This window comes from Euphorbia lathyris, chromosome 6 (genome assembly GCF_963576675.1).
Source record: "Euphorbia lathyris chromosome 6, ddEupLath1.1, whole genome shotgun sequence".
In the NCBI taxonomy this organism is placed as follows: Eukaryota; Viridiplantae; Streptophyta; class Magnoliopsida; order Malpighiales; family Euphorbiaceae; genus Euphorbia; species Euphorbia lathyris.
In genome coordinates, this window is record NC_088915.1 from 84,487,322 (window position 1) to 84,503,584 (window position 16,263).

General features: G+C 30.6%; 1 protein-coding gene across 1 annotated transcript; it reads left to right on the forward strand.

The window, feature by feature from the left end:
• Nucleotides 1–12,160: 12,160 nt before the first annotated feature.
• Nucleotides 12,161–12,879, forward strand: LOC136233425 (uncharacterized). Its single transcript, XM_066023080.1, has one exon. The coding sequence runs from the start codon at nucleotides 12,265–12,267 to the stop codon at nucleotides 12,625–12,627; it is 363 nt and encodes a 120-aa protein (XP_065879152.1). The 5' UTR covers nucleotides 12,161–12,264; the 3' UTR covers nucleotides 12,628–12,879.
• The last annotated feature ends 3,384 nt before the right edge of the window (nucleotides 12,880–16,263 follow it).

Sequence of the window (16,263 nt, forward strand, 5' to 3'; positions counted from 1 at the left end):
ATGAACAAATAGTGCATGGTCGTTAAGGTCCATGTGATCCAGTGTTCTAAAAATTGGCCTAGGCGGGGATTTTTAGAACACCGTCCTGATTTTCACTAATCGGGCGGTATAAATCGGTTGACCGATTTTTGACCGCCTAGGCGGTCCTAGGCAGGTCTAGGCGGCTCCTAGGTGGTCCCAGGCGGCTCCCAGGCGGCCTTTTTGAAAAAATTGATCCTTAAATTTTACGTCAACTTTTTTAATTTTAAAAAAAATATTAAATAACAAAAAAATAAAAAAAACCTTAAAATATTAAATTTATTTTTAAGAATATTAAATTTATTTTATTTTAACATATTTTATTATAAATATTATTTTATTGATCTATTTGTTATTTTTTAAGGATATTAATATAAATAATATTAAAATATGTATGTTTTTCTATCCTAAATATTTTATATTATTATATTTACATAGTATAATCCATATATTAATAATATTTATATAATATTTTATTTAATAAAAAATAAATAAATATAAAAAATACAAATCCGATTAATCCGATTAATCGCCGATTAATCAGTAAAGACCCTCTCCGCCCGACTAGCACCTAACGTCTTTTACAACCTTGATATGATCAAAACCGTGTAATTCATACTGTTAAATTAGTTGACATCTATCAACAAATAGGCTCAAGAAGCCTTCAGTTTTAAGGAAACTTTATTTTGTGCAACAATCTATTGAACTTTATTCTTCTCAATGGACCAACACTACACTAGAGAGATAATTTCACCTTCTAATATTAAAGGAGAAGATAATGGGTCCATTAGTGGGACATTAATGAGATTCCAAGCAAGATTTTTGCTTAAACATAACAGGTAAATTACACTAATTGCTACTCAGTTTTATTCATTTTCACAGTATGACTATTAAACTTCAAAACGTAATGTAAAAAAAGTCACTCAACTTTACACTTTTTAACATTATGGTTACCAAATTTCAATTAACGCCTTAAATAACTGTTGGTGACTAGGGATGACAACAGGTAGTGTACCCGCGGGTACCCGGCACTACCCGACCCTAATGAGACTACTTGTACCCTGTGTATAAGGGTATGGGAAGGATATGTGATCAAAATAATTACCCATTAGGGGAATGAGACAGGTATGGGAATACCTCCCAGGGTACTCGGTACCTGTCATAATTCTTTTATATATTAAAAAAATTATTGCTTTTTAGATGTAATATTTGAGATTTTAAACCCCAACCTTTTGTTTTTCAACCATTGAGTGATACCACTAAGCTACTTATTCTTATTGATTAAGGTTCAATTTGTTCAATTTTTAGATAAATGATTTATTAAATTTATACTTTGTTAAATTTGTAGTATTTTTTATTTTATTTATTAATTTTTAACGGATAAGGGTACACGTGGGTATCCGCGAATTAAATGGGAAGGGTATGGGATGCAAAAATATACCCGTTAGGGTAATGGGACGGGTACGTGTAATTAAAAAATAAACGGGTAAGAGTTTGTGATTGACACTACCCGCGGGTACCCTACCCGTTGCCATCCCTATTGGTGACCTCAAAATAGAAAATTCTAAGATTTTATTATATCCTAAGCAATTTTAATTCTCAATTTTTTTAATTTTTAGATCATTTAAGTGTTGTTTGGTTAAGAGAGAGGAAGTGAATGTTTAGAAAGAGAACTCTTTGAGAATAGTGATTTTGGAATTAAAAAAAACGTGATTTCATTTTAAGCAACTTTAATTCTTGAATATTTTTATTTTGAAGTTATAAATAGTCATTTTGAGTCGTTAATTGAAAATTAGTGGTCATTATGTTAGAAATTATAAAGTTGAATTATTTTTATGTTATGTTTTGAAATTTAGTGTCCGTATGTGAAATCAGGGTTGTAAAAAACGACAGACGCTAGTCGGGCAGAAAGGACACTCGAGGATTCCTCGAGGATTCCTCGAGGATTAGTAGGGAATTAATCGGATTTGCATTTTTTTTTGTACTTTTCATTTGTTAATAAAAAAATTGTTATATAAATTCAATTAAAATATGTATTATACTATCTAAAAATAATAATATAAATTATTTAATATAGAAAAATCCGTATATTTATAACATATCTTTAAAAATATGCAAACATCAACATTTCAATAATAATATCCTCGAAACAACTCAAAACTGAATTATAATAAAACAAACAATAAATTCATAATAAAAAATACTTTTGTTTATCGTTGCTTAGGCGACACCTAGGCGGCCTAAGCACAGCTCATGCGGTTAAAAATTGCTTAGGGGCCAAAAAAACACTTAGAGAGATTATGCAGAGGGGACGGATTCTCGATTTCGAGTGTCTAGGCGGTCTTGATTTTGAATAGAGTGTGAAATTGAGTAAAGTTCAGTGTCCAAGAATGTAATTTACCCTAAACATAAGCATTAATTGGAGGAAAATTCTATTATATGATGAATATTTGGTAAGGTGGCCTTTTCTCTTACCAATTAATTTAAGCAATGATTTCTTCCACTATCGCTTGTTTATAATTGTCTCACAATTAATTAGAAAAAAAAAAACACAAAAAGGGGCTTAATACATCATTTGCCCCTGAACTTGTCCAAAAAGTTTGATTAGCCTTCTGAACTTTTGAAGTGTCTCGATAACCCATTGAACTTGCATAAAATGTTCAGTTAGCCCCTGAACTTGCGTAAAACGTAACCAATTAATCACTCAGTTGCAAAAAACTAAGGTGCTGTTTGATAAAACTGAAAATTAAGTGCTGAAAAAATAAGTACTGAATTTTAAGTGCTGAATATTATAAGTGCTGAAAATATTGAATGATTTAATTTTTAAAAAAGTATGAGTTGATTATGTTTAACTTAAAATGATAAGTTAAATATTTTGACTTATCAAAATAAGTGGTTTTTAACTTAATTAACTAATTTAAGTGGTGAAAAAACAACTGTTATCAAACGCACTTAAATTAAATAAGTGCTTAACATTTTAATTTAAGCAATTAAGTGCTTTATCAAACAAAGCCTAAGTTAAATGCGGAAGATGTAATCTACGTGTCTTAGCATGTTATTACATAATTTAAGAATAGAATAAAAATGAATTTATTACTTGCTCAACTATGAACCTTGTATTCTCTAATATTACAACCGCAATACCCCGATCTTGATTGTTTTACTTTTTTAAAGACGCGTGCAATATATTTTCCGTATTTAACTTACTTTTTTACAACCGAGTGATCAATTGATTACATTTTACGCAAGTTCAAGGGGCTAACTGAATATTTTATGCAAGTTTAGAGGGCTATCAGGATACTTTGAAAATTCAGGAGGCCAATCAAGTTTTTTGAACAAGTTCAGGGGGCAAATGATATATTAAGCCAAAAAAAAAAAAGGGAAAATCAAACCCATCAATGACCACATACACACAAAGCATTGTTTCAAGTGATTTGGCAAGCAAGAAAGTGAAATCTCCTAGCTAAGGGATTAGCACTAATTAATGCAATATTAATGAAGGGATAAAGTGTAAAATACCCTTAACATTGACAACCATGAGCAATTTTACTCATAACGTTTAAAATTGTGCAATTTTATCCTAATGTTATTGCGAAGAGCAAATTTACCCCTAACATTGACATGTTGAGTCAATTTGAGAAATAATTCATCAAACTGTCTTCTCAGTCATGAATCGTATTATATATCCATCATTTTATCACTAATTAGTAACAAATCACAACCATGTGAATAGATGTGATATTTTTTAATAAAAATATTAAAACAATTATACTATATTTTGTACGATTTGGACAAAAATGAAAAACATTTCGTCAAATTTAAAAATATTGATCTCCAATTCTATTATTAAATAAAAAAATATGAATTCTTTTTAGAATCAATTGATAGGCAACTCGTGCAGAATAAAGAATAAAATATGTCTTTTATAATTATATCTGAAATTGATCCAATTTGACACCGTTATGAGTAAATTTGTTCTAAATTGCCAAAATTAGGGATAAAATTGTACTATTTTAAATATTAAAGGTAAAATTTTGTGGTGATCAATATTAAAGGTATTTTTGGACTTTATTCTATTAATGAATTAAGAGTCAAATCACCCTTAAAGTTTTGATAATCAATATGAATATAATCCAAGTCGAATTTTAGGAATTAACTCAATTCTCTAGTTAATAAATTATTTCAAATACAATTAAGTTTAATATTTGAAATTTGTAAAATTTGACCTAATTTATTAAATTTTATTAACTTAAAAGTTGAGTTGATTTTATCAAGTTGGACTAAATTGTTTTTTAGTGCTAATTTTAAGGGTCATTACCTTTAATTCCAATATTAACAATAATTTGAACATAAAGTGAACTGAATCTCACATCGAAAACAGAGAATGAGTGATTAAGGCTTCTAATAAAGTGAGAATCCAGTACACGCAGACACATTTTAAAGCTATGAGACTCAAGATGTTGCATTTGAGCCAAAGCGGACATGATATTGGACTAGGGTGTTACATCTTCTTTCAATTAACGCTTTATGTCTATACTAGGACTCAAACTCGAGATCTAACTTAAGCGAGTTGAAGCCCTTAACCACTCAAACCAACCTTAATTGATTGCTAGGTTGTTTGTAACTATGTTAAATATTTTAGACACGATGGATGATTAAAAAGTTCGATGCTACATTTAAATAACGAATCAAATAACAGTAAATCAATCTGTTTAATTTTCTTAGATAGAAGTAAATTTGATATTGTTTAGAAACGTTAGAGGTGAAATTATACTATTTCACACGTTAGGAGAATTTTGCACTTCCCAAAAAAATGATTGAATAAAACTTGTACATTGTCCCTTACGGGGTGTTTGTTAAAAGGGATATAGGAGGTGGGATAGGGATAAAAAAAAACACGAGATAAGTTATCACGTGTTTGTTTGGGAGATAGAAAAGTGAGACAGATGAGGGATACACCTCTTATCCCTCAAATCTTATACCCAAGAGGGGGGTGGTATAAGGAGGTGGGATAAGCTCCTACGATTTTAATAGGATGAAAAAGTCCATTTTATCCCTCAAATTAATGTTATGTAGTTTAAATAATGTTAAAATAGTAAAATGTATTATTTTATCGCTATTCCTATCCCACATACCAAACATTGAATAATAATTCTCGACTATCATATTTTATCCTTATCTCAATCATTTATTCCTATCTTTATCCCAACTTTATCCTTATCCCTATCTGTTATCATCGTAATTTATATCATTTTTAGTATTTAATTACTAGTTATTTTGTACCATTTTAATAAATTTTAATAATGGTTTTTGTATATTTTCTTTATTTTATGTATCTAAGCCAATTTGTGTGTTTTTTAGGCATTTTCGCAAGGTTTTCGGCACAAATAACTAAGTCGGGGCTTAAGGCGGTAACTCGGGAGTAAAAGGGACCAGAAAAAAGGAGTTTTAGTGACACCCAGCATGCACTTCGTCGCGGATAGGTGCTGTAAAATAAAGTCCAATTGTTCACACTAGGACAGATTTTACATATTTTCGTATTTTCAACTTATCTCCCTCATACGGACTCAGATTGAGGCGATTCAAAATGCGTTGGAAAGTTAAGAGAAAGATGAACAAATGTCTAATAATAATCATCTCCAAATTCGAAGTGCATCAGGCCCAGAAAATTATCCAAAGTTGATGAATATGTTGAAGACTAAGATTCCTTTCACACCTTTACACATTTCAACTCCTAAATTATTGAAATCCTCCACCATGATCTCTTAAATGCTAAATTCAGATGATAAGGAGTGGAAGGCCATAATGATGACTTGGTCTTTGGAATTATGTGTGCCATTTTACTATAAAAGAAGGCCTTGGGTGCCATTTGAAGACACACCAAGCTTAGGCTTAATTCTTCCCTCTATAATGTTATTTTGTTGATTCTTCTCCTTAAGAATCGGTTGTTTGTGTTATTGTAATTGTTGTTATTGTTGTTAAAGTGTTGCTTGTGCAAAAGTTCATCAAATAAAAGTAAGTTTCAAGTTACCGAAGAAGTTCGTTCGGTAATCGTCATTACGGTTTCTTCTAAACTTTAATCCCTTTTATTAGTATGAACTCCATTATCTATTTTTCTAAGGTGTGATTTAATCTAATCATGAGCTAAATCCCCCTTAACTAAGGCTAAAAACGGATCTTAATCTTAATTATGTGGTAATTACGTTTAACCTATTTTAATTTTACCCATTCTCAACTCATCGAATATCCTATTTACCCCCTTAACTCCATAAAAGTGGTATTTCTCACCACTTGTGATCTTATTTACCCTCTTAACTCCATAAAAATGGTATTTCTTATCCCTTTATAGTAGTCAAAAAAATTAAAAAGAGAAAGAACGAATGAAAAATACAAATAACAAAAACATTAATATAAACAAGTTAAATACATTATATATAGGGATAATGTACCAAAATAGGCCTATGATTTTTAGAAAAGTATCAATTTAGGTTCCACTTACAAAATAGAGGTTTAACGTTTAAAAAAAGTTATCAATTTAGGCTTCGATAACGGATTGTAGGGGGTGAAAAATATCACTTTTATGGAGTTAAGGGGGTAAATAGAACATTCTATAAGTTGGGGGGATAAATGGACAAGTTGAGGGGGTGAGAAATACCATTTTTATGGAATTAAGGGGGTAAATAGGACATTTGATGAGTTGAAGGGATAAAATAACTAATTTGGATAAATTAAGGGGGTTGGGGAAACATTAGGCCAAAATAAAAATAACGTACTATCATTTACTCTCCAATAGACCTTGACTCAAATTCGTCCTCTTTCTTTTTAAATTCTATGGAATTATTATGCTCTCCTTATAGACCATTAACATTATACGCTAGTCCTGCTTCAATAGAAAAGAAAAAAAAAACATTGGTGATGTTCAGTAAATAGCTGTTAACTGATTATATTAACTATTAGCTAATATGTTAGCTGATTTGACTAGCTGATTGTATAAAGTTGTTCGATTAAATTTAACTGATTGTTAATAGTTGTTTGTGTAAAATGATAAATAAAAATATGATAAAGTTTTTATTTGGGTGTTAAAAGGTATTAATTAAAGGAAAAATGTCATTAAAAAGAGATGGAACAATAAGCTAATTGAAAAAACTCTTAAAACCAATATTTTCAAAATTAGTTTTTTTTATCCAATAAGCTCTTTCAAATCTTTTTCACCAAACACTACTATTAGAGGTTTAACTAGTCAAAATCTCTAAAGTGGCTCAAACCTCTATTTACCCTAAAAAACTCTTTGACCCTGTTTGGCAAATAGCTGTTAGCTGTTACCTGATTACCTTTTTGGTTATCTGATTTGACTAACTGTGTAAACTTGTTTGGTAGAACTTAACTGATTGCTAATAGTTGTTTGTGTAAAATGACGAATAAGGACATGGTAAAGTTTTATTTGGAGTTAAATGATAGTAATTAAGGGTAAAAATATCATACAAAAGAGATGAAGCAATAAGTTAATTGAAAAAGCTTGTAAAACCAACTTTTTCAACATTAGATTTTTGGCCTAATGCTTCTCCAGGCCCCTTAACTTGTCCAAAATGGTCATTTTACCCCCTCAACTCATGAAATGTCCTATTTACCCCTTTAACTCCATAAAAGTGGTATTTCTCACCGCCCTCGACTTGTCCATTTCCCCCAACTCATAGAATGTTCTATTTACCCCCTTAACTCCATAAAAGTGGTATTTTTCACCCCTTACAATCCGTTATCGAAGCCTAAATTGATAACTTTTTTTAAACGTTAAACCTATATTTATGCTATTTTGTAAGTGGAACCTAAATTGATACTTCCCCAAAAACCATAGGCCTATTTTGGTACATTATCCCTATATATAATGTATTTAACTTGTTTATATTAATGTTCTTGTTATTTGTATTTTTATTCGTTCTTTCTCATTTCAACTTTTTTTACTACTATAAAGGGATAAGAAATATCATTTTTATGGAGTTAAGAGGGTAAATAGAATCATAAGTGGTGAGAAATACCACTTTTATGGAGTTAATGGGGTAAATAGGATATTCGATGAGTTGAGAATGAGTAAATTGACAAATTTGGACAAGTTAAGAGGGTAAGAAATACCATTTTTATGGAGTTAAGGGGGTAAATAAGACATTCGATGAGTTGGAGGGATAAAATGATCAATTTGGACAAGTTAAAGGGCTGGAGAAGCATTAAGCGTATTAAATTCAATACAATATTAAAATAGAAAACTTTCAACCAATTACATAGTCAAAAGGGTAAAAAGAATTTTAAAATGCTTGATCATTCTGTCTAGTATAATATGAATACTTTGCTTAATCTTCAAAAGGAACAACAACCCATTACATAGTCAAAAGGGTAAAAAGAATTTGGCTAGTAAAAGCAAGGGTAAAATTTAAAAGAGATAAAAGCTCATAATTGTTCCCTAACAAGTTTACCCCAATTCAATTTTGGTTCCTTATTAACTTTTTTTTTCTTTCTTATATTACTTTTATTTCGGAGATAAAGTATAAAAATACCTTTAACGTTAATTTTCAGGAGAAATTTTATCCTTAACTTCTAAAACGGGGGTAATTAGTATCGATGGTCATAAAAGTTTAGACAATGTTCTCGAAAAGGCACAAAAGTTTAACTTGTCTCAATAAAATCACTTGAGCTTATTTTTGTCCCAATAAAGTTACTTTGGACATTTTCCGATTATTTTTGTACCGGAATTGATTACGTGATATCTAATCACATGTCTCAACCCCATGTGGCATAATAAAAAAAATTTAACTACTAATTAACACAAGTAAATAACGATTGTCAATTAAAATTTTAACCACAAATTAACCTACGTGATATATCGATTGTCAATTAAAATGTGTAGTTATATTTTTTTTAATGTACCGGGTGGTGCTAACATGACATTGAGATGCTACGCTAGCAATTTCGATGAAAAGATGACTGAAAAACATTTAAAGTGATTTTATTGGAACAAAAGCAAACTTAAGTGATTTGATTGTGACAATTTGAACTCTTGTGACATTTTGAAGATATTGTCCAAACTTCAGTGACCGCCAATACTAAGTGCAATTTTACTACTGATGTTGACAAGTTAAGATAATTTCAAACATCATTATAAAATACATATATTTTGTTCCGTATTATACACTAGTTGCATATTAGTTAGTTCCAATTTGTTTTTTACGTTTTTTTTTGTAATTTCATAATAGAATTGAAGATTAATATTTTTAATTTTGACGCAATATTTGGATTTTTTTCCAATTCGTATAAAATATAATATAGTTTTTTTTCCATGTGTATACATATATTTGTGATCTGTTGCTGATGAGTAATAAAATGATGCACATATACAGTGAAGATGACAAGATTCATGATTGAGAAGACAGTTTGATAAAATATTTATCAAATTGACCCGACTTGACAACATTAAGGGTAAAATTATTATCTTTTTTTGCTGCCAATCTTACGAATAAAATTGTCACACTTTAGTTTTTATGGGTAAACTTGCTCTTCAACATTAAAGGTTTTTGTGCATCTTATCCATTTATTTTGATTTAAAGTTTAGTTGAGGTAAAACGAGAACATACAACAACATTATAAAAGGAAACCCTTTATATTCCCGATTAAGTGTCCGTTTGATTCTCATTTTGGAGCTTCTTTTTGTTGTTTTATTTTACTCCAAACAATATATATGAATATTTGGTTGGTTAAACTGCACTGATGATCACTGAAGTTTGAAGTCCATTTCAAAAAGGTCATTGAACCTTAATTTGATTCAAAAAAGTCATTAAACTTTTCTTTTTTATTTGAATAAACTCATTACAACCAATTCATACTGAAATAAGGATAAAATAGCCACGTTGGAGAAAATTTACTTTCATGTATATGTCACATGACAGCTGAAAAAAAGGCCTAGTGCTCATCCAACCCCTTTAACTTGTCTAAATTGGTCATTTTATCCCTCCAACTCATCTAATATCCTATTTACCTTCTTAAATCCATAAAAATGGTATTTTTCACCCCCTTAACTTGTCCAAATTGGTCATTTTATCCCTCCCCAACTCATCGAATGTCCTATTTACCCTCTTAACTTCATAAAAGTGGTATTTCTTACCTCTTATGATCATACGTTAAGATTATATTTTTTTATTTTTTTTTGTTGTCATTTGATTGTTATGTCATACGTAAAATTCAATCATTTCTAATGTAGTTGTTATGTCACTAATCAAATGATTTTTTTTGTGTCTCAATTAATAACTAACTTTAATGAAATAAATAGGAAAGTATAATGATTTTACTCGAACAAAATGAAGTTCAAGGCTTTTTTGAAATATGTCCAAACTTCAATGATCATTAGTATAATTTACACATATTTAATTAGAATTGAAAAACAATTGACCATATCTGTTTGTTTGGAAAGAAAATCAACTAACATTCAAACAATATAATGAATAAGCAACAACAATAACTGAATCGAACAGATTCTAAAATTTACTAATGATAATTTTTGATATTACTAGAAGACCCAAAAGGCCCATATGGACGGCTCTCAGGGGAACCAACGTCGTTTGGTTCTACAATAGACTGAGAGCCTTGTGTAAGAGTGAAGAGTAGTCTTCTGAGGACCATGACGGTAATAGTTCATTTGGCATGAAAATCGAGTGTCAATGTAAACGCAACTATGAAAAAACCTTACACGTGAAGGATTCTTATTAGAGAATCCCCTGTCCCAATAGAGGCGTAACACCTCAAAAGGCATCAATAAAAATACGTAACGAAATGATGTAACAACCTATAAATACATGGTTTTAGAGAATCTTTTCTTTCTCTTTATCTGAGTTTCAGACTGACTTAAACATCGAAGTGCTTATGCCGGATAGTTAACACCTCTTCTATTTTACAAGAACCAACCTTACGACACAAGAAGCTTGAAACTCATCTCGATGGTTAATTTACTCATGATATCAATAATATATTCTTCGTATAATATTGTTTTTATACTATGTTTGTTATTGAATTTTTAATTATTAATTAATAATGGATTAAATAAAACATAATTTAAAAATCTTTTACAATTAATTATTTATTGAAATAATATTTATATATATATAAAATTCTATAATATATAATTATAAATACCGCATAAATAAATATTATATGAAACTTATTATATTTAAATTAAAATATTATATTATTATAAATTTAATTATTTATTTTAATTAAAAATACACCAAATAATGATATAATTTTATTATTAATTTTAGGATAATTAATTTATTAGTCCCTATATTTTGATAAAACACACTATTTAGTCTCTATATTTTCAAAAACACACAGTTTAGTCCCTAACGTTTTTCTCGGTGAACAATTTAGTCCCTAACGTTTTTCTCGGTGAACTGTTTAGTCCCCGCCGTTAGACTCTCATGAAGATTTTGTTAGTCAATTTGGATTTGCGTTCTTCTTTTCCTTTATTTTCCTTTCCTTTAAACTCTAATGAATCTGAAATCAACTTTGAGTGTTCTTCTTCTTGATTTTCTTCTTAATCATTCAAATTCGTAAGCATTGAGTCTGTTCTTTTTATTGTTCTCCATATAAATAGCTTCTTCTTCTAAATTGGATTTCCTCTTCTGAAGTTTGAAGGTAAATAGTAAAGGGTAATTTAGTCATTTTCGAAGTTATAAACGGTAAAAAATCTAACAAACAGACGGAAGGACTAAACAGTTCACTGAGAAAAAGGTTAGGGACCTTACCATGTGTTTTTGAAAAAAACAGGGACTAACCAATGTGTTTTGTCAAAATATAGGGACTAATAAATTAATTACTCTTAATTTTATTACTCTTACATTTTATATTTGCATTAATATAATTAAAAAAAATATATAAAATTTAATTAAAAAATATTTGTATAAATGAATTAATAATATAAGAATAATTATCATTTACATAAAATTTATAGATTCAAGACCCAAATAATTATTTTTATCAAAATTAAGAGAATTTAAAGTTCATTTGTGTGATATCTATAAATGTATAACTAATAAATTATTCACCAAAAAAAATAAATATGATGACTATCCCCATACCATCATATCATCCAATTATGCTCAATATCACGCTGTCCACTTTAATTAAAAAAAAAAAAAAAACACTTGAATTAAACACCAAAGATTAGATGCTCTAATCCCTTAGGACCACCATTTTCTTCAAACTAAAATGTTCTATAAACCCACCATTACAACCACCAAATTGCCTGAAAAAATGGCTGCTGCAACAACTCCGGTGGCGATCGGAACCCGGGGCACAGTAGGATCACTGGTGAGGAAAGAGATTGATTACTTCAACAAGATTAATGATCAGGTAGATATATGTGGAAGCTCAAGAAATAAGGCTCATAGGACTGGTTTCTGGTCTTTGAAACTTAGCTGGAAAAAGAAGAAAAGAAGTGGCAATAGCAGTAGATTCATTCCAAGCATCTGTTCTGCTGTTGATCATGTTGAAGTTACTAATAGAATCAATGGAATTCATGGATTCAGTTATAGGATTCTCAAGGATGAGGTGAAGGAGATGATTGTTTAAGCAAGAAGATAATGATGTTGATCCGATTAATCGATTCGAGGTTAGTCAGACACGTTTTTTTTAGGTTCGGGTGGCGGGGCCATGTTGTGTCAATTACAGGGTTAGCGTCATTAACTCAACTTACAAAATTTCGTGTTATAATCATGTCAACTTAATTGGGTAAATGTTGATTTCGTGTCGCTTGAAATTTTATTGTGTAAACATTTAAAATATTAGATGATATGATAATATTTCTAAAAAATTTATATATTATTTTTGGATTACGTGTTAACAATCTAAAAGTCTGTTAATATCATGTTGGATTTATGTGATATGTTTATGAGTCACGTGTAATTTTACTACTTTTATTAACGATGAGAAATGATTCATTCCAAGCATTTCTTACTAATAGAATCAATGGAATTCATATAGAATCCTCAAGGATGAGTTGAAGTAGATGATTGTTTAAGCAAGAACATCCGATTAATCGATTCGAGGTTAGTGAGACACTTGTTTTTAGGTTCGGGTGGTGGGGCCGTGTTGTGTCAATTATCAGGTTAACGTCATTAACTCAACCCAAAAAAATTTCGTGTCATTCAACTTAATCGGGTAAGTGTCGATTTCGTGTCGCGTGAAATTTTACTGTGTAACTATATTAATGACAAAATTTAAAAATATTGGAGGATATGGTAATATTTATAAAAGATTTTACATTATCTTTGGATTACATGTTAACAATGACTATCTAAAAGTCCGTTAATATCATGTTGGATTTGTGTAATGTGTTTACGAGTCACGTGTAATTTTACTATTTTTATTAACGATGACATGTTCGCTTAAGCGGGAAGCGTAATGCATCGGGCCGCCCTTTTTTTATTATTAACGATGACATATAAAAATATGAGAAATGGATTCATTCCAAGCATTTGCTCTGATGTTTATCATGTTGAAGTTACTAATAGAATCAATGGAATTCATATAGAATCCTCAAGGAGATGATTGTTTAAGCAAGAACATGATGATATTGATCCGATTAATCGATTCAAGGTTAGTGAGACACGTTTTTTTTAAGTTTGGGTGGCGGGGCCGTGTTGTGTCAATTATCGGGTTAGCGTCATTAATTCAACCTAAAAAATTTCATATCATAATCGTGTTAATCTAATCGGGTAAGTGTCACGTGAAATTTTACTGTGTAACAATATTAATGACATCATTTAGAAATATTAGAAGATATGGTAATATTTCTAAAGATTTTACCTTATTTTTGGATTACATGGTAACAATGACTATCTAAGGGGGAGACTTGAGGGAAACAACGAGAGATCTGAGGAAAACCTCCTGAGACCTGAGGGAAACCACTAAGGGAAACCATGAGATATATGAGGAAAACCTTATGAGAAGACTATGGGAGACATGAGCGAACCCACTAAGAAAAACCATGAAGAGACATAAGGGAAATCAAACCACCTTAGGGAAATCAGGGGAGATTAGAGAGAAACCATGGAGAGATCTAAGGGAAACCTCGTGAGGAAAATCACATTTCAATAGGCCATTTAATTAATTAATACATGTTCTGTGAATTAATTAAGAAATAGAAAGTCAAAAGGTGTTGTCAAGTTAGAGATCATGGAAACCACAAGGTGAAAATTTTTATGAAGATATGAGACACATGGTGGAGAACGAGCATTGGTCGAGTAAACATGGAAGTTACCTTTGTTAGAAAAATGGCTTTGTTGTTGAAGAGAATAACTTTGAATGGTGGGGGTATATTTGTCTTTAGGGACTTTGCTCTTAAGAGCGCTTTTCCTATCCCACATGGGAAACTTACAAATCTTTGAGTGTGTATATATAGAGTTGGGCTTTATAAGCCTTTAAATTGTGTTAAGTGGGTTTTAGCAATACCACACGCGCGCACTCGCTCATTCGGACTGGGCCCAAATTTTATTTTTATTTTTATCCGTTTCACTCCTTTGAATTTTTCTTCAACACTTTATTTAGTAAAAAAAACGGAACCTTATTTTTCTCTTGTTCTACCTTCAGGTTCTAACGTGTACATGAACGTTCTAACGTTCTTATTTCTGAAGCTTATAAATACAAGAAGTTTTCCAACTTTGCAAATACAGTTTTCTTTTATCATTTTTTCAATCAAACTTTCTGGGCAATTAAAACACTCTTGATGTTCCATCATCTTCGACTTTTGAGTGTACAAGTTCGAAAGTCTTTATGTTAACCTTGGGGAGCGACCGGAATTTCAGATTGCACATCGGTCTGCCGAAATCGCTTTCAAGACAGTGGCCTCCGCCACGGTACAGTTCGTTTCCTATTAACACATAGTCAACTTAAAGACTGACATTTCAAGCAATCCAAGCAATTTTTCTTTTGACTTTAACAATCTTAGCTTTCTAAGTTCATTTTTCTATAGTTGTAATCTTTATTATTTTCTTTCAATCCAAATACAGTTTTATTTAAGTTTGTTCCTCAATTATTTTTGAAAGGCTGGTATCATTTTGATATTCAAAACCTTTGAAATTTTAGGTCTCTTTTATTCCTTACCATCATTTGATTCAGAAATTAGTAAGCGCAATTTACTTCCACAATTTGGAAATACTATAATTTTCTAGCATGCTCGTAATTTCTAAGAAATATCCAAACACCAACCTTGAATCTAATTAAAATATAATAACAATAAAATAATAATAATAAATAATAAATAAATAAATAAATGCACATTCATGAATTTGATAGAGAATTCCTAAATAGATATATTAACGTTGTTCTTTTGTTTTTCCTTTTCTATTATATATATAGTTTTCTAATATATTCTTAAGTAGTGGAATGCATAGAGAGTCTGTTGGAATGTTGACACGTGTCCCAACACATGTCAACATCCTAATGAGAATTTTTGGGAGAACCCCGTCCTTCCAATAAAATTTCTTATCGCACCCTTGACCACTAGAATCTAGGTTGTGAAGGGTGGTTCCAGACGACTCTCTCTCTCTCTCTCTCTTTCTAAAAAGATGGTATGAGGGTGCTGCAACTACACCTTTAAATTTGAAAACCTGTCTCCGTCACTGCTCCTAAACTTATGCGATTTCCGATGTTTGTTGCTTCTTTATAGCATTGAGATAGTGAAAGCTGTTTTTGGGACCAGTAACAAGCTGATTTCGCTTCCTAGTCATAGCAAGAGATTCAAGTGCAAGAACAACATCTCCCATTAGAGGTCTGACATTAGCTTCATCTTGAATACACATTGCTGCAATTGCAAGAGCTTGATATAAGCTCTTTTTTGGATAATTCCCTTCAAGCAATCTATCTGCCATTTCTGTGAATTTGTTTTTGTTTCTAAACAATGGTTCTGCCTGCAAGATACAACAACTCAATCATGTCAGAGGTTATAATAAAACTATTCTTGGACCTTAACTATCAGTTTAAGCATCTAGTTCAAACGATTTCATAATATGGTATGAAGTCTCTTAGATCAAACGATCGAGGATTTGAATCCTGACAACATCATGTCATGCACGCTTCAAACCATTTTTTCGACAAATGTGATCTAAATGACACTTGTCTAAAAAGAATCATGGTGCAAACGGACATATGTCATAGTGAAACACTACTAATAGTTGTTTGACTGTCTCTAAACATTACTGATTTTAA